This window comes from Mus caroli, unplaced genomic scaffold, assembly GCF_978045245.1.
Source record: "Mus caroli unplaced genomic scaffold, Mus_caroli_1 scaffold_13, whole genome shotgun sequence".
NCBI lineage: Eukaryota > Metazoa > Chordata > Mammalia > Rodentia > Muridae > Mus > Mus caroli.
Genome location: NW_028227268.1, coordinates 43,120,081 through 43,136,253, shown reverse-complemented (window position 1 = coordinate 43,136,253; position 16,173 = coordinate 43,120,081). Strand labels below are relative to the sequence as shown.

Genomic DNA, 16,173 nt, shown 5'->3' with positions numbered 1-16,173 from the left:
TAAAAAAAATAGAAAGAAAATAATTTGATTTCATGTGCCTCTCAACACACAGTTCATTTAAAGATGTAACCCAGAATTTAAAGTAACAGAGTTGACAGAGGTAAATGTGATGGTCAAGAGTAACACCATTGGGCTGCAGAGATGGCTCAGCTAACTGCTGACCACTCATCAGAAGGTCCTGGGTTCAAGTCCCAGCAACCACATGGAGGCTCACAACCATCCGTAATGAGATCTGACGCCCTCTTGTGGTGCATCTGGAAACAGCTACAGTGTACTTACATATAATAAATAAATCTTTTAGGGGAAAAAAAAGGTAACATCATCTAGGAAGTTAGGAAGAAACACCCAGTACTTGACTTGAAAGTCAGCTCAGTATAACTGGAATCAGGTGGAGGGCGTGAGAGTTAAGCATTAATATTTTTATTTGGTTCTGATGTGTAGCCAGGATGAATCACTAAGAGGAAACTGTTAAGGGGTTAGAGGGATGGCTTAATAGTTAAGGGCACTTGCTGCTCTTGTAGAGTACCCAAGTCTAACACCCACCTGGCAAGTCACAGCTGTCTGTGACTCTAGTTCCAGGGGATCTGACACCCTTTTCTGGCCTTCAAGGGTACTGCATGAACATTGTGCATAGGCATACATACAGGCAAAACACCCACATAAAATAAAAATAAATCCTTACATTTTTAACAAAGGAACATACAGGGCTGGAGAAATGGCTCAGAGGTTAAGAGCACGACCAGAGGTCTTGAGTTCAGTTCCCAGCAACCAACCATATAGTAGCTCCTAACCATCTGTAATGAGATCTAGTGACTTCTTCTGGCCTACAGGCATACATGCAGGCAGAATGCTGGATAACAGATAGGTAGGTAAGTAGGTAGATAGATAGGTAGGTAGGTAGGTAGGTAGGTAGGTCTTCTGGCCTACAGGCATACATGCAGGCAGAATGCTGGATAACAGATAGGTAGGTAAGTAGGTAGATAGATAGGTAGGTAGGTAGGTAGGTAGGTAGATAGATAGGTAGGTAGATTTAAAAAAAAAAAAAAAGGAACATCCTGCTCTTACAAAGACCCAGATTTAGTTCCCAGTACTCACATTAGGTGGTTCATCATCACCTGTAACTCCAGCTCTAGAGTGATACTGAATAAACTAGATTCTGTGAGCACCTGTACTCACAAATGTATACACACACATACTTCACTCTCTTATTCATGCTGCTCTGGAGAGTAAAAGTGGAAGTTGATCATTTATAAGTTACTCAGCATCCTTAGACTCAACATGAACCAGCTTTAAGGCATTTGTTCTGTTTTGTTGTTAATGCTTAAGACAGGCTCTCAATGTGTAGGCGAGGCTAACCTCAGAACCTCTTGATTTGAGCTTCCAAAATGTTGGGAATAGTATATGCATTTATGTTTGTATACCATGTGTATGCCTGGTTCCCAAGGAAGCCAAGAGCCCTTGGAACAGGAGTTGCAGCCAGCTCTGAGGCTTGTGTGAGTGCTGAGAATAGAACCAGGGTCCTCTTGAAGAACAGTCAGTGCTCTCCTCTCTTCTGAACCATCTCTCCAGTCCCTTTAGATGTTATTCTTGAACATTAAAACATTTTTATATTTATTCATAGCCTTCTGTTGTGGGAGTGAATCTGATCTATTTTGGTTGTGTTGTTTTTCTTATTTTTATAACATATTCTAAAACAACATAAATGAAAGATACATAGACAGCTTTGTTCTAAAGTCTGTTTTCATTTATTGTACAAAATTAAGTTTTAATGTGTTATGTATAATAGAAAAGCAGTCTTGTCTTGTGCCATATGTAAAGGTAAAAAGATGTAGCCTAATATTAGCTGTACTAAGATAGCAACTGGTACAAGTTCTATCTCATCCAGTGAGAATGTACCATTGCATTACATAGTTGAATTCTACACATTAGGAATTTGACATCTGCTTGGCTCTAAGGGCTTAATAGAACTAACTCTTCCAAGTTCAAGTACATTCAGACAGAGGTCATTCACTGCTGAACAGGAATGTTTAATTACCTCATGTTATTTCTGTTAGTTTCTTTAGCTGCTGTTGTTTTATTTACTTTCTTAAAAATATGAAGTACGAAACAGACATAAACCTTGAGCAAGCATACGTCTCCATTTCTGGTCTGTTTGATGCTAAACAAAGAGCATGTCAGACTTTGGATCATCTGAGCAAACGTGGATGGGAAATACCACCAGCCAGCTTTATTTTTAACTCCGCCTTCCTCATTGCTGCTTTGCATTTCCCTTTCCAACCCGCGGCCTAGTTGAGTTTTTCAGTTCCTTCTTCGTGCTTTTTCTCCCTGGCGGCTGTAAGCACACCAGGAGATTGCAGCAGGAGGTTGGAGCCTGTGAGCTCCTTTGCTCTTTTCCAAGTGTCCGACTCAGCAGTCCAGAGCCCACTACTTGCCAGAAAGTCACCGTTGCTCCGCGGCTGGCGCTTGCCTACTTGCTTTGACCTTTTGAGAGATGAGACTTTGTTTGCCAGAACCACAGTTGATAGAAATAGAAAGGTACAGATAAGGAAAAGCACTGCAATTACAATTAAGCAAATTAGCATGGCAGCATTGCTGGTGTTCTCACAGACTTCCTTTTTAAACGTTTCCCCCTGACTTTTGATCTCTGCTGTTGGAGAACTGTTTTTGAAGGCACGGGGCGTGGAGGACTCAGGTGTAGATGTGGAAGCTAAAGGCACAGTGGGAGATGATGCAGGCTTGTCTGTGGTGCTCACCTTGTGACCCATGGCAAGAGTGACAAAGTTTGTGTTATTGTCACTCGGATGTCTGCTGGAGCCATTCTGATTACTGGGACCCGAGGCAGTGACACTGCTAGCCCACAGGTGTGTGTAGTTTGGTCTTGTTCCAGGAGACGAGGCCCACACTGTTGTCATCAGGAAAACAAGATGCAGGTACTGTCCTTTGTGCTCCATACCAACAGGTCCACTGCTATCTGTTGGGACAGCAATATCAGTTGTTAGTTTGTGGAAGAACAGTGTCTGGCACGTGGAGTAATTGTGGTTAACAGGCTGCACTTGAGATAGCACAAGGACGCCAGAGATCCATGCCTACCTTTTGTTATTGGATTCTTCTCAACTGAATTTGTTACTGAATTTGTTGTTAACTGAATTTTCATTTCTGTTCTTAGATTGTACATAAAAAATGAAAACTTTTGTTGTACATTCTGTAATGCTGTAAGTTAGCATTACAAATCTGTTGGCCATGTTTAACCTTGCACCATAGCTCTACAAATTCTCCTTTTAAGGGAGTGCCCTGGACCTGGGCTTGGAGTCCGATGCTTCTGCTTTTGTGCTGTGCTTCCTCTTTGAAGGCTCCTTCTCACTGAAGTGCCACCCTCTGACAAGCACAGCCTCATCTTGAAGGAAAGGAGAACATGGCCTTGAAAGTTTCATTTCAAGTTTTAAAAGCTATCACAAGTGGCTTTTTTTGTGGGAGAGGGAGGGTGGAGGTTGGTGGAGCCTGAGAGCAAGTGTGCGTCAAATGAGAATGTGAAGTGCATTTGTCCTGTCCAGCATGATGCTAAGCAGCTTGAGGACTCTGGTCCTAGGATACAACTCTGTGAGGACCGCTGACTCCACCTCTGCTGCTGTGGTGGCTGTGGCTTTCCACTAGCAGAGGCACAGTGCTTCTCTCAACCAGAACCCGGGAAAACAAAAGACTTCTTTGCTCTCAAGAGGTATATAAAGGTGGCCACCCTTATTGTCAGTTTGTAACTGACATCTTTTTCTCCCTTATTTTAACAGAAATCTACAAAAGAAATTATAGAGAAAAATTAAAAGGAATCACTCATCAGGCTCCTGGGGCCCAAGAACACAGTGATTGACTGTGAGCAGCTCACCTTAACATTAGAAGGCTGAGACTTGGCAGTCAGGGGGCAGCCTTGTGGTTGCACATGCTCAGCCCTCGTCCCACCCCTCCTCCCAAAAATTTAGTTTAGTTTAAACAAAGTTTAGTTTGGGGCTCAGAACTTCCTAGAAGCCAGTGCCAGGACAAAATTCTGTTCTTAGCTCTTGTTATCAGCTATCTGCTTAGAGGTCTCTCTGGGGGTGTCATGTCTGCCCCAAGTACAGCTAACCTAGCAAGAGACATTTGCCTACACCTTTAGAGAAATGAGTTGTTTCTTTCTTCTCTTTAAAACGTCAGCCTACCTCTGCCTCCTGAGTTCTGGGATCAAAGGTGGGTAGCCAGGGCCAGGTGAGGCGTTTATAGTACTCTACCTGTTCTCCAGAGTAACCCCTGAAAAGTATTTTATTCAGAGCGTAAATGAGAGGAGCCTAAGCAAACTCTAGACTGTTCTAAGACTCAGTGAGTGTAGTTGTCTTGTTAAGATTGTTTTATAGCTGTTACTTTCAAACTTGACTATGTGGAGGAGGTTTTTTTTCAGGTCTAGGTTAGGGCCTAAGATTCTGTCTCTAAACTACTCCTAAGTAGTACAGATACCACCCTGGTGGTCACACTTGAGCCAGGGAGGTTTACTATGGTATAATCTTTGGCATTCGACAATATCGGAATGCTAATAAAACACAGAAGTTGAGATTAACAGATGAGATATGCTAAGTTGCACAGTCAAAAATAGCATATAGTAAATGATGCTTGTTAGAAACTACATTTTGATTAATATCTTATACGAAGAGTGGAGAGGGGAAAACCCCCCAGTGTTCTGGGACCCAGATCACTATTGAGATTATGACTGTTGGTAGATGCTTAAAGATAAACTGCACTGACTTTTGTGTGATAGTATTCAGCTTCAGTCTTCAAGTTGAATGGTAGGATTCTCGGGATACTTTATAAGTCAGTCACACTCAAAAAAAAAAAAAAAAAAAAAAAAAGCACTTTAAATTGATTTAGTAAGAAGTGTCCATCCTTTCCTACCAGAGTAGACTTATGCAGTCAGTGTTAAAATGACTTCATGTAGGTGATTTTAATCACATTAGTTCATTCACAGTGCTGTATACATCACAGTGTTGTACAAGGTAGCCATGTGCCACAGGACAACATAATAGATCTGCTGTTGGTTGTCTTCAGCCAGATGTGCTGTCATGCCCTAGTAAACAAGCTGTTGGCAGCATCAGACTCTCTGCTCACGACTGCCTGAGAACAGAGACTGTTCCTACATCTCTATTTTATGCCCCAGAGGCCAGGTTGGCTTAGCAAAGTTTTGATTTTCTGGTTTTGGTTTTGTCTCATTATTTTTAGTCAGATAGGTCATTCCTAAGCTGCAGTAATGAGAATGTATTTCCTTAATTTAAAAACAAAACAACAACAACAACTCAAAGCTTTTCAACTCATTTGAGTACAAACTCAAGACCTTCCTCATCCTGATTTAAATTCCATATTAATAATTATAAGTTTTCCTAGATCTAATTGATTATGCTGTTTATTTAATTTTTCATAGTGGATAGAAAACACATAACAATTCTACATTGTTGATATATGCATATGCCTTTGAAAAAGCACTTCCTCCTCTCCACTGACCTGAACAAAATGATAAGTGGGAAGGATAAGAGAGCCGCACGTACTACCTACCTTCCAGCGCTCTCGCCCAGCCTTCACTTTGTCAGCCACCTCTGTTCTGCTCTTCTGATTTTAAGTAGAATAGCTTGGAGACTGTGAAACTGAAATCTGCAGGGTTTTAAGAGGATATGTACAGCTAGCTTTCCACTCTTCAAACCAAACCACAGATGACACATTTCCTTTCCGCTGCGACTCAAATACATGTCACGGCGAAAGCAAAGACTCACTTGTCCAGCTGCCAGTGCGATGACAAGAGGCTTTGTAGCGCCAGTCTCCACCCCCTGGATGGGGAGGGCTTTCCTCTTTCCTTCCCCTCCCCTCTTCTTTCTCCCACCTATGGCTTATTTATGCCTACTATCTGCTTTTGAAATTAGTATTATTCAATGGAAATTACATGATGGCATCTTTAGTGTGGCATTAAAATCACTTTTCTAATTTTATATCACAGACTGATTTGAAAACATAAATGTGGGGTCCTTGGAGGTGTTTGTCAGCTAGGAAGATCACGGAGTCCGTGGAGGTGTTTGTCAGCTAGGAGGATCACACACATCACTGCCATTTCAAGCTGCGAACTGCAGCAATGATCTGAGCAGAATTTGGACCAGAGAAGGGTGTGGTGTGTGCAGTTTGTGTCATCGCCTCAGATTAGACATGTCCGTTCGTCTGGGATGGATTACACAGTCTTGTGTGAAATCAGATAGACTCCTCTGATGATCTCCTTGGTTCTGCTGATCGTACCGAAGCCTGGGTCACAGCAGATCCCCTCTGATCCTGTCACACTACAATCCTTCCTTCAGGTTTTCTGAGGTGCTTGTTCCCTCACTAGCCCCACACACGTCACACATCTCTAACTGTCTTTGATCATCTCCTCCCTTTTTCTGAATGAGCACCACACTAATCTCTTTCTCATTTCCTTAAAAAGATGACCACTTTTAATTTATATAATTTAAATTTTTATTTATTTTTATGGTGTCACTGGGATTGATCGCAGTTATCTACGCCTATCTTTATGTAGGTTTTGATGTCACCAGGTTTGCATGACCAGCACCTGCTGAGCCAAGTCTCTCAGACCTCCCCTTTTTTTTATTTTGAGTCAGGTTCATTAAGTTGCCCATGGTAGCTTTGAATACTTTTGGGTTTTGCTGGTTTTCTTTTTCTCTTTCTTTTTCTTTTTCTTTTTCTTTTTTTTAAATCTCCTCTCACAGTCCATCCCAACCACAGCTTCTCCTCCCTCCTCTCCTCAGTCTGCCCCAGGCCTCCTCTTTCCCAGATCCACTGCTCCTCCATTTTCCTTCAGTAAAGAGCAGGCCTAAAACAGCTTCTCGTGGAGTTGAGACTGGCCTAGAACTCAGTATGGAGCTAAGGACGACCTTGCCTTTATCTTGCCTTGCTCCCATGTGCCGGGATCACAGGCTTTTATCACCACATCCATCTGAGTGCCAGGAATTGCACCTAAACTTTCGTACATCCACCAAAACCACAGCCTCCTTGATTCTTACTAAAAGTCAAAAAAGTTGCCTATATTTTCAAAAGTGATTCCAAAATATTTGCATAAATGGGAATATTGTTTTAAAACAACAAAAGTGTCATGCTCTCTACATACATTTTTATTAGTAGGCCTGTGCTGGTACCAGCCAGTTTATTTCCAGCAAGCAGGATAGTGGGCTCCGACACTGGCAGTCCACAGAGCTTGACAAATATCCACCCCCAGGCAAACACTGAGGCCTTTCTGTCCCTCATGGCTGTTGCCTTCCTTTGTTTACCATCTGCATCTCTGTAAGCTCACCTATGTGGACCTCATTCTCTAGTTAGTGTAGAACACACTCTTTCCTTTCCACCTCTCCTCAAGCCCCACTTCTCTTTTCTGTTCAGTTCAAACTTCCTTCTATCAGATTCTACACTGGATTTTTAATATATCTACATAGTTTTCACTAATATTGGTAATTTCACATTGGTCTTACCTTCTTTTGAACTTCACACTGTTTTTTTCCCCTCTGTTGTTTTTCTTGTACAGGCTGAATTTTCTAAAGTGCTTAAATCCAAATATTTGCAGGTTTAGATTTCCTTCAGATTTTGCAATATTCACATTTACATACACATAAAATGAGATTTTAGGTGGATACTGAATGCTAAACACAAAATTCGTCTGTTTCATATGTACCTTATACATATAACTGAAGGCAAAGTTGCACTTTAGTGTATCTATGGTTTGAGCATTGGGTTTGAATTGTCCACCCTGGCATCTGATGGCATTCAGAAATTGTTTTTCAGAATAGGAATGGCCAACCTGTGTATTTTCTTTTTCTTTTTTCAACTTTTTGTTTGTTTATTTGGTTGGTTGGTTGGTTGGTTTTTTGAGACAAGGTTTCTCTGTATAGCCCTGGCTACCCTGGAACTCACTCTGTAGACCACGCTGGCCTTGAACTCAGAAATCCGCCTGCCTCTGCCTCCCAAGTGCTGGGATTAAAGGCATGCTCCACCACTGCCCGGCTTTTTTCAAATTTTTAATTGACTGTTTGTGAGTTTCAAATCATGTACCCCACAGTCCCATCTCCCCATGCCCTTGTATTTGCTCTCCACGTTTGCAATCTCACTCCCAAAGATAATAAAAACAAACAATAAATAAAATAAACAAAACGAAGCATAGAAAACATCTCATCATGGAAGCTGTAGTATGTCACAGTGTGTCCCACAGTATATCCCTGTGCTTCACACATCTTCACTTGCAAATGTTCATTGCAATGAGTCATTGGTCTCTTTCTGAGGTCCCTGGCTTCTGTCACACCATCAGTATTGGATTCTCATTGGGACTCCTCCCAGACATCCCATTGTTGCTCTCTGTCATGGAGATCCTTCAGGTCTGGACCAACAAGATTGTCCCTTTCATGAGCTCCACCAGTTCACAGATAATAAAGATTTAGGGATAGGCCAACTCAAAGCCCTGGATCTGAGCCTAGATGATAGCTAAGCTAGTCAGCACACCAGGTCTCCTTTATCCACACCACCAGGGGGCAAGCTCTCTAGCACTGCTGCAGCTAGCTCACTTAATGCTGCCATCATCAAGAGGCAGGGTCAGTTCTCCTGCTCTCAAGCCCTCAGAGAGGCTTATCCGTACTCACACCTCCAGAGTCAGCTCCACTGTGCTGCCCAGTTGAGGCATGGGGCCCACTCTCTCTTTTTTTTTTTTTTTTTTTTTTTTTTAGCGTCTCTCTGTTTATTCGCTCACAATAATACATGGCCCCTGGATGGGGAAAGGGAGGAAGGGGGAGGGTGACGGGGAAGGGGGGGAGAGGTACCTACTTCCTCGGCCCCTCTCCTCTCTGTGCTTCGGGGGACAAGGGAGGGAGGGTGCTTCCCTTGACTCCCCCTAGAATGTAAACAGCAGGAGATTCTCTCAAGTGCTGCAGATAGCAAAGGGTCAGGTCAGTTCTCGCCCCCTCAGGGTGGCCTTGCCTGCCTACTCTGTGACGGACAGCTCTACTATATTGAGCAGGCAGGGTACAGGGCCTGCTCTCCCAAGTGCTGCAGCTGGTGAGGGGCAGGGCCAGTTTACTCTCTGTCATGACCAGCTCTCCCAGCTGCCTCAAGTGGTGAGGGGGGTGTGTGTCTTTTATCATTTATTCTTTTTCTTTTTTTTTTTCTTTTTTCTTTTTTTTTTTTTGGTTTTTCAAGACAGGGTTTCTCTGTGTAGTCCTGGCTGTCCTGGAACTCACTCTGTAGACCAGGCTGGCCTCGAACTCAGAAATCCGCCTGCCTCTGCCTCTGCCTCCCAAGTGCTGGGATTAAAGGCGTGCGCCACCACGCCCGGCCATTTATTCTTTTTAATCTTAAACTGTTTGTTTCATTTTTTAAATAATTTAACTTGTCATTTTATTTTTCAACAAGATTCAAAGTTTTTACATGAAGATACTTATCATAGCTCAGAGATAATGGAGCATAAGGAGCAGTGGGCCTGAGTTAGTCAAGCACAGTACTCTTCCGAGCTTCCTTCTGGGCCTACTTGTGTTCTTTCAGTTGTAAGCCAAGTGTGCCTCGGGGAAGCCGAGGAAACTGCGGGTGAATGTGTAAGGACCAAATCAAGTCCTGAGGAATGAATGGTGTTTGAAGGCCTCAGGTCCATGGCAGTGGCAAAGCTTCTCACACACACCCCAATACACCCATGGTGGGCTGGGAAGGACTGCAGAGCCGTCCTCTCGTCCCTAGGATGTTGGCAGGGTGTGCAAATATGAGTGTTTACCAACAGTTGACCAGTGTGTGCCAAAATTAGCAATTGCAGCTCTCTTTCCCCCTGGTCGGTAAAGCTGGAGACTGCTCACTTACAGAAGTCTCCTGTCAAGACTAGGTGGCCTCGCTGTACCTAATACATTTCCTGAGGGTTAGGCTTGCTGCAGTAGTTGGTGCAGCACCATCAGAGTTCACACAGCCCACCTCACCCCAGCTTGTCTGCTTGTGCATTTGTGTCAGCCCTTTCTTGATTCCTTCACTGCTCCAGTCAGATTTCCAGGACCCAAGCCAAGTGGACGTGGTGTATGACCTAATGTGGTTTAATCAAAACATGGAACATTAGCTTATACAGCTGAACAGTCTGGATAAATCTAACCATGGGGGAGAATTTTATCTATGACTCAGATTATAGCCAAGACTCCAGACTGTCTTTTCATTTCTCAGCTCCTTCTCTTTGGGTTTTGAGGAAGGCTTTTCCTTCCTATCCCAAGACATACATTTATAATCCCTGGGCTGAGCAGTGATGATGCAGCCCTTTAATCCCAGCACTCGGGAGGCAGAGGGAGGTGGATCTCTGTGAGTTTACAATCAGCCTGGTATACAAAGTGAATTCCAGCATAGTCATAGCTACAAAGAGAAATCCTGTCTTCAAAACATAATAAACAAGCAAACAAATCCCAGGGCTGTGTGTTTTCTTGATTACAAACATGGAGAAAAGCTCTCAAACCCCCAGAGTTTAAACTGTGATTTAGCCTGGGATTTGAGCCTCTGGCTTCATTGTCCTGACTTGAGTCTTTTTGTTCATTGCTGAGCCACCTTCTTTCTGTTCAAGGTCAGCTCCATGGATTGGCCTCAGCTTCTGAGCATCTTTTCCAGCCACTGGCTTCTCTGAGGAGTACCCAGCATCTTTCACTGTCTTCTTTCTTGATAGGCAGATTTGTTGCTATTGCTATAAATTTTAAGGAGTTTGTCTCTTCTCTCTTTATCCTTATTGCTTAAAGCCTGGAAAATATAAAACAAAAAAAATCTATACTTTGAAGACTTGTTTTATATCATTGTTCTCTTTAGAAAATTAGTCAGAACCAGAGAGATGGCTCAGCATTAAAGGCTAAGCTCAGAATTAGAAATATGAGAAGATTAACCATAAAATTTTTCAAAGGGGTCAGTGAGATGGCCCAACAGGTGACGATGCTGTCATTACTAGCCTGACAACCTAAATCCAGTCTCCAGAGCATACCTGGTAGGGAGCGAGGGGAACTGACTCTTACCCCCATGGGTATGCTGTGTTGTCTTCTGGCTTCCACATGCATGCACACGCTCACACCTACATGCACACATAATTAGTAAAGGTAAAACAAAAAAAAATTATATTCTGTACATTCAGAACATTTTAACAATCTATTCTTTTTTTGTTGCCTTCCTTAGGTTCAAAACTGGCCAGATCAATGGTGATCTGCTGATATACCATGTCTTGCTGACTTTAAAGCCATATTATGCAAAGCCATATGAAATTGTAGTGGACCTTACCCATACTGGGCCTAGCAATCGCTTTAAAACAGACTTCCTCTCTAAGTGGTTTGTTGTCTTTCCTGGCTTTGCCTATGACAACGTCTCTGCAGTCTATATCTATAACTGTAACTCCTGGGTCAGGGAGTATACCAAATACCATGAGCGGCTGCTGACTGGCCTCAAGGGCAGCAAAAGGCTCATTTTCATCGACTGTCCTGGCAAACTGGCTGAACACGTAGAGCACGAGCAACAGAAACTCCCTGCTGCTACCTTGGCTTTGGAAGAGGATCTAAAGGTTTTCCACAATGCTCTCAAGCTAGCTCACAAGGACACCAAAGTTTCTATTAAGGTAACTCTGGTCTATTTTAAATATTTGTTGCCTTTCCTGACTAACCAGGTTATATTGTGATCTCTACAAATGTTCTCATAGTTGCATATCTAATATTAGTTCCATCCAGATGTGGGAAGATCAAGACTTCTATCTTTATTGTGGTTCTACAGAAAATTGCACACTTACACGGCACTCTCATAAAGCCTGAGTGGTGGCACAGTGGTTAAGAGCACTGGCTGTTCTTCTAGAGATCCAGGGTTCAGTCCCCAGAGCCCACATGGTGGGTCATAACTGTCTGTAACTCCAGTTCCAAGGGATCTTTTGGCTCCCGAGGACACCAGGCACACGTGTGATGCAGAGAGATATATGCAGGCAAACACTCATACACACAAAATAGATTAATTTTTAAGGTACTTAGTTTGGGTAAGGGGCAAAAAAAAAAAAAAAAAAAAAAAAGGCTATAAACTGAACTCTGCCCAGCGGTTGGCTATGTGGAGTGGAAAGAACCTGGTGACATAGTTCTGTTAATTGCATCATGGTTTTTCAGAGTGGTGAGTTTCACCCCTTCAGTATTATAGAATTCTTGGCCTTTTTTAAAAGAAAAATAAGTAAGTGTTAAAGTAAATTAAATAAACTCATAGCAAACATGGTGTAGGGGTGGGTGAATGAGTTGGGTTTTGGAGCTTCTGAGAATTCTGTGTAACTGGAATCTATTCCTTCCTCACACCGTTTCTCAGGTTGGTTCTACTGCTGTTCAGGTAACTTCAGCAGAAAGAACAAAAGTTTTGGGGCAATCCGTCTTTTTAAATGATATTTACTATGCTTCTGAAATCGAAGAGATCTGCCTAGTTGATGAGAACCAGTTCACTTTAACCATTGCAAACCAAGGCACACCACTGACCTTCATGCACCAAGAATGTGAAGCCATTGTTCAGTCTATCATTCATATCAGGACCCGCTGGGAGCTGTCACAACCTGACTCCATCCCTCAACATACCAAGATTCGACCAAAGGATGTCCCTGGGACACTGCTTAATATTGCATTACTGAATCTGGGCAGTTCAGACCCTAGTTTACGGTAGGTATTTCTCTCCCACCCTTCCTTTTTTTTTTTTTTTTTTTTTTTAATTAAATTCACTTCAAGTTAAATAGTATCTCACTGTTGTTAACTGAGTGCCACTGTTAAGGGCAAGGGAAGGCCTAAAGTTTAGTGAATCGGATACATTACTGCATCCTACCTGTGTCATCTCAGGAGTTTTCTCTAAAGAAATCTTCTGGTGCTCTTCCTTTGCCTCAGCAACAGAGCAACATGAACAAAAAGAATATTACTGTCTGGAGAACATCACAGTCAAATACACGCGTTCTGTCGCGGCTGTGGCCAAGTGGAAGGCAATGCATACCTGGAGACTGACAGAGAACACTGCTGGGCGTCGTGCATGAGGTGCCTAGGCATTGTCTGATGCACAGCCCAGCCTGTAGACTCAGCAGATTTGGTTTGGTGAGGAGCTGCTATGTTGTAACATAGCATGCTTTCAGGCACAGTGGGGAACTCTCCTTTTTGGTAAAATAGTGGTAACAATGCCTTCCTAATGCACCTATAAGGTGCAGGTTTGACAGTAGCATTTGCAGTAGGGTATGTAACACAGGCCAATGGTTTGTGCTTAGCCAATGGTGTTTTCCCACTTCCTATTCCCACCTCCTTTCTCTTCCTTTTCTTTTCCGTGTGTGGATGATTCTTTATCTTAGGTATCTTAAGAATATCAAGACTTTCACTTATGGAGGTAGAACTTTCCTAATCTGAATTCCAAGATGCTCCAGAATCTGAAATGTCTTATGCAGTTTGTCCAGACTTTCTGGCATATCACTTTATTAAGACGAGCTCTATCTGTGTAGCTCTGGCTGGCCAAGAACTTGCTGGAATTAAGGTCACTTTCACCACCCCCACCCCCATTTCAGAACTTTTAATCATAGATGCTCATTCTGCAAAACCTATGTAACTATTTCAAACCCTGAGCATATCTGAATATGGTCATTTTAGATAAGAGACGCTTAATTCTCAGATTCAGGAACTCTCCCTTAGGATATAACATAGCCCAGTGTTTATGCTGGGCCTTATAAGCTTTCAAATTTGCCTTTATTTAGAAGGAAAAATGTGTCCAGCAAGATGTCTCAGTGGATAAAAGAGCTATCACAAGCCTGAAGGAGAGAACTAAATCCCAAAAGTGTTCTTTGACTTCCTTGTATGTGTCCACATGCGCGCACACACACATACACACACACACACACAATAAATAAATGAATAAATGTAATTAAAATTTGTAAGTCAGATGTGTAACATATGTATCTGATACCTGTACTCAGAAGACACACACGAGTGGATCTGTGAGCTCTAGGCCAGCTTGGTCTACATAGCAAACTGTGGGATAGCCAGGGCTACATAATGAGACTATCTCAGGAAAAAGGAAAACAGGACAATAGTCAACAGATTTTTTATTTTTTTTATTTTTATGTTACTTCCATAGGCCTCATGGACTCTCACAGATGGCTTGGTAAATTGTATGTGTACTTGGCTCCCCTTACCTTAGAAGGCTCTTTGACACATACCCAAGTTATGGAAGCCCAGTTTTTTAGGACTCTTAGGTAATATAAAATAGCATCAGCATAGTATGACTTATCAGTCAAGAGAAAAATAAGCATAAATTCACAGACAGTTATATGTATTCTCATGTTTAGGAAAATTGAGCTATAAGGCCTATTTTTACTTTTCGATTCCAGATAGATTTTTATTGTTTATCAGTTGGGTATTTTGTCTTTCTAGCCTGGAATTACAGTCCTCCTGGCGCTGCTTCCCACTGAATGCTAGGGGTACAGGCCTGTGCCACAATGCCTTGCCACTTGCCATCTCTGTTAAATAATGCTAATGGCCACCTTGGCTCAAGTGAAACCATCCCACTTCCAAGTGGACAGCTTTCACTCGTTAGTAAAGGATAGCATCCCAGAGAAAATAAAACACCTTTGGGCAAACGTCCCATCTCCATAGCTTTTCCTCCTGTGTCAACATGGCAGAAACTCAGACGTAGTGAAAGCCTGAAGTTCACTGAGCAGCCCAGCTGTTTGTTTTGCTGCATTTTAAAACTGAGCCTGAGATTTGGTGGGGTGGGGTGGGGGTGGAATGACAGGTGTTATTGTGAAGTGCTAGGGATTGAACCCACAGGCTCATACATGTAAGGAGACCATTCTACCTCTGAGCTGCTACAGCACAAACCGCAAGGCTTTGTTAATTTTTGTAGTTTGCTTAAATACATATGTATGTATTTATAATATACTTTCTGTTCTAATCAACCATAGGTAATACATACAGCCCTGACGGTCTGGAAATTGATGTAGAAAAGGCTGGCCTCATATTCATAGCCTGCATCTGCCTCCCTAGTGCCAAGATGAAAGGCGTGCACTGCCAGAGTCCTCCTCACTCTCCTCCTCTGTTTAATTGGATCTGGGAGCATAGTGTTGACTTCACTAATAATAAATACATGCGTGCCTTTATTCAGTCATTTACTTCTATTGATCACCCAACACCCTAAATCTTTACTGGTTTATGCTCCCATGAAAATTTCTAGGAAGGCCAGCACCTCCTAAGAGTATCCAGGGCTCTTCTGGTGCTGACTTCAGGACTGATTTTTCTCACTCTCCTGTTTGGGGCTTGCCATGCATTCTGTCTCTAGTCAGTTGTAACACTGAGAAAGAATCGACCATGCTTTGTGATACAATCTTGAGTTGTATGTTGTGGGGAAAATGTAATTACAAACAAAGAAAATGTAAAACGATCTCCCTCATGTTTTCTCGTAGGTCTGCTGCCTATAATCTCCTGTGTGCCTTAACCTGCACCTTTAATTTAAAGATTGAAGGTCAGTTGCTAGAGACATCAGGGTTATGCATCCCTGCCAACAACACACTCTTCATTGTCTCTATCAGTAAGACGCTCGCAGCCAATGAGCCACACCTCACCTTAGAGTTTTTGGAAGAATGTATTTCTGGATTTAGCAAATCTAGTAAGTAATGACTTTCCTTAATACTAAAAATGACTTTTAAGACAATTCAAAGAAAACTCTTTTGTTTGGGAATTTACTAGGAGTCTCTCACTTGCTTTTTTTTTTTTTCTTTTTTTTTTGTCTGTGGTACCCTGTAACTAAAGGAACTCAGAAAGAAAATCCTGGTGGGATGTACAAAGAGACCTATCAGAACTCTGTGGGACCCTCTTCCCTGTAGGCTGTTGGAAAGATTTCTTTCTTTATTTCAGCACCATGAACTTTACCACTTCTTTTTTTAGATAAGATATTAAGGAAATAGTTGCTTTCCCTTTTATAGTTGAGTTTTATTGGACATCTGTTGGTGGATGATGCCAGATCCAGAGTCAGCACTGAGTTTGTTTTAATAAATTTCATTAATTTAATATTTATTCTTCTTAACATCTGTCCTCCTTCATACCCTGTACTAACATAGCTGCTGATCTTTGCCTGGCTTAGTTGCTGACATTTTCTTCTCCCTATAGTACATAC

At 42.3% G+C, this 16,173-nt stretch overlaps 2 protein-coding genes across 7 annotated transcripts in view; one reads left to right on the top strand and one right to left on the bottom strand.

The window, feature by feature from the left end:
• Window positions 1-16,173, top strand: part of Nf1 (neurofibromin 1) — a 247,835-nt gene that overhangs the window by 195,006 nt on the left and 36,656 nt on the right. For all 6 annotated transcript variants that reach the window (XM_029483491.2, XM_085829768.1, XM_029483494.2 and 3 more), the window contains 3 exons: window positions 11,203-11,635; window positions 12,355-12,695; window positions 15,464-15,666. In XM_029483491.2, coding sequence (XP_029339351.1) covers window positions 11,203-11,635; window positions 12,355-12,695; window positions 15,464-15,666 — 977 coding nt within the window. The remainder of the gene's footprint in view (window positions 1-11,202; window positions 11,636-12,354; window positions 12,696-15,463; window positions 15,667-16,173) is intronic.
• On the bottom strand, window positions 1,721-5,792 carry Evi2a (ecotropic viral integration site 2A). Its single transcript, XM_021176620.3, has 2 exons — window positions 5,566-5,792; window positions 1,721-2,971 (listed from the first exon to the last, which is right to left on the bottom strand). The coding sequence occupies exon 2, from the start codon at window positions 2,949-2,951 to the stop codon at window positions 2,286-2,288; it is 666 nt and encodes a 221-aa protein (XP_021032279.1). The 5' UTR covers window positions 2,952-2,971; window positions 5,566-5,792; the 3' UTR covers window positions 1,721-2,285.

What these genes read in the sequence shown, in the direction of transcription:
- Evi2a (XM_021176620.3), bottom strand. Translation starts at nt 2,951, where the DNA reads ATGGAGCACAAAGGACAGTACCTGCATCTTGTTTTCCTGATGACAACA.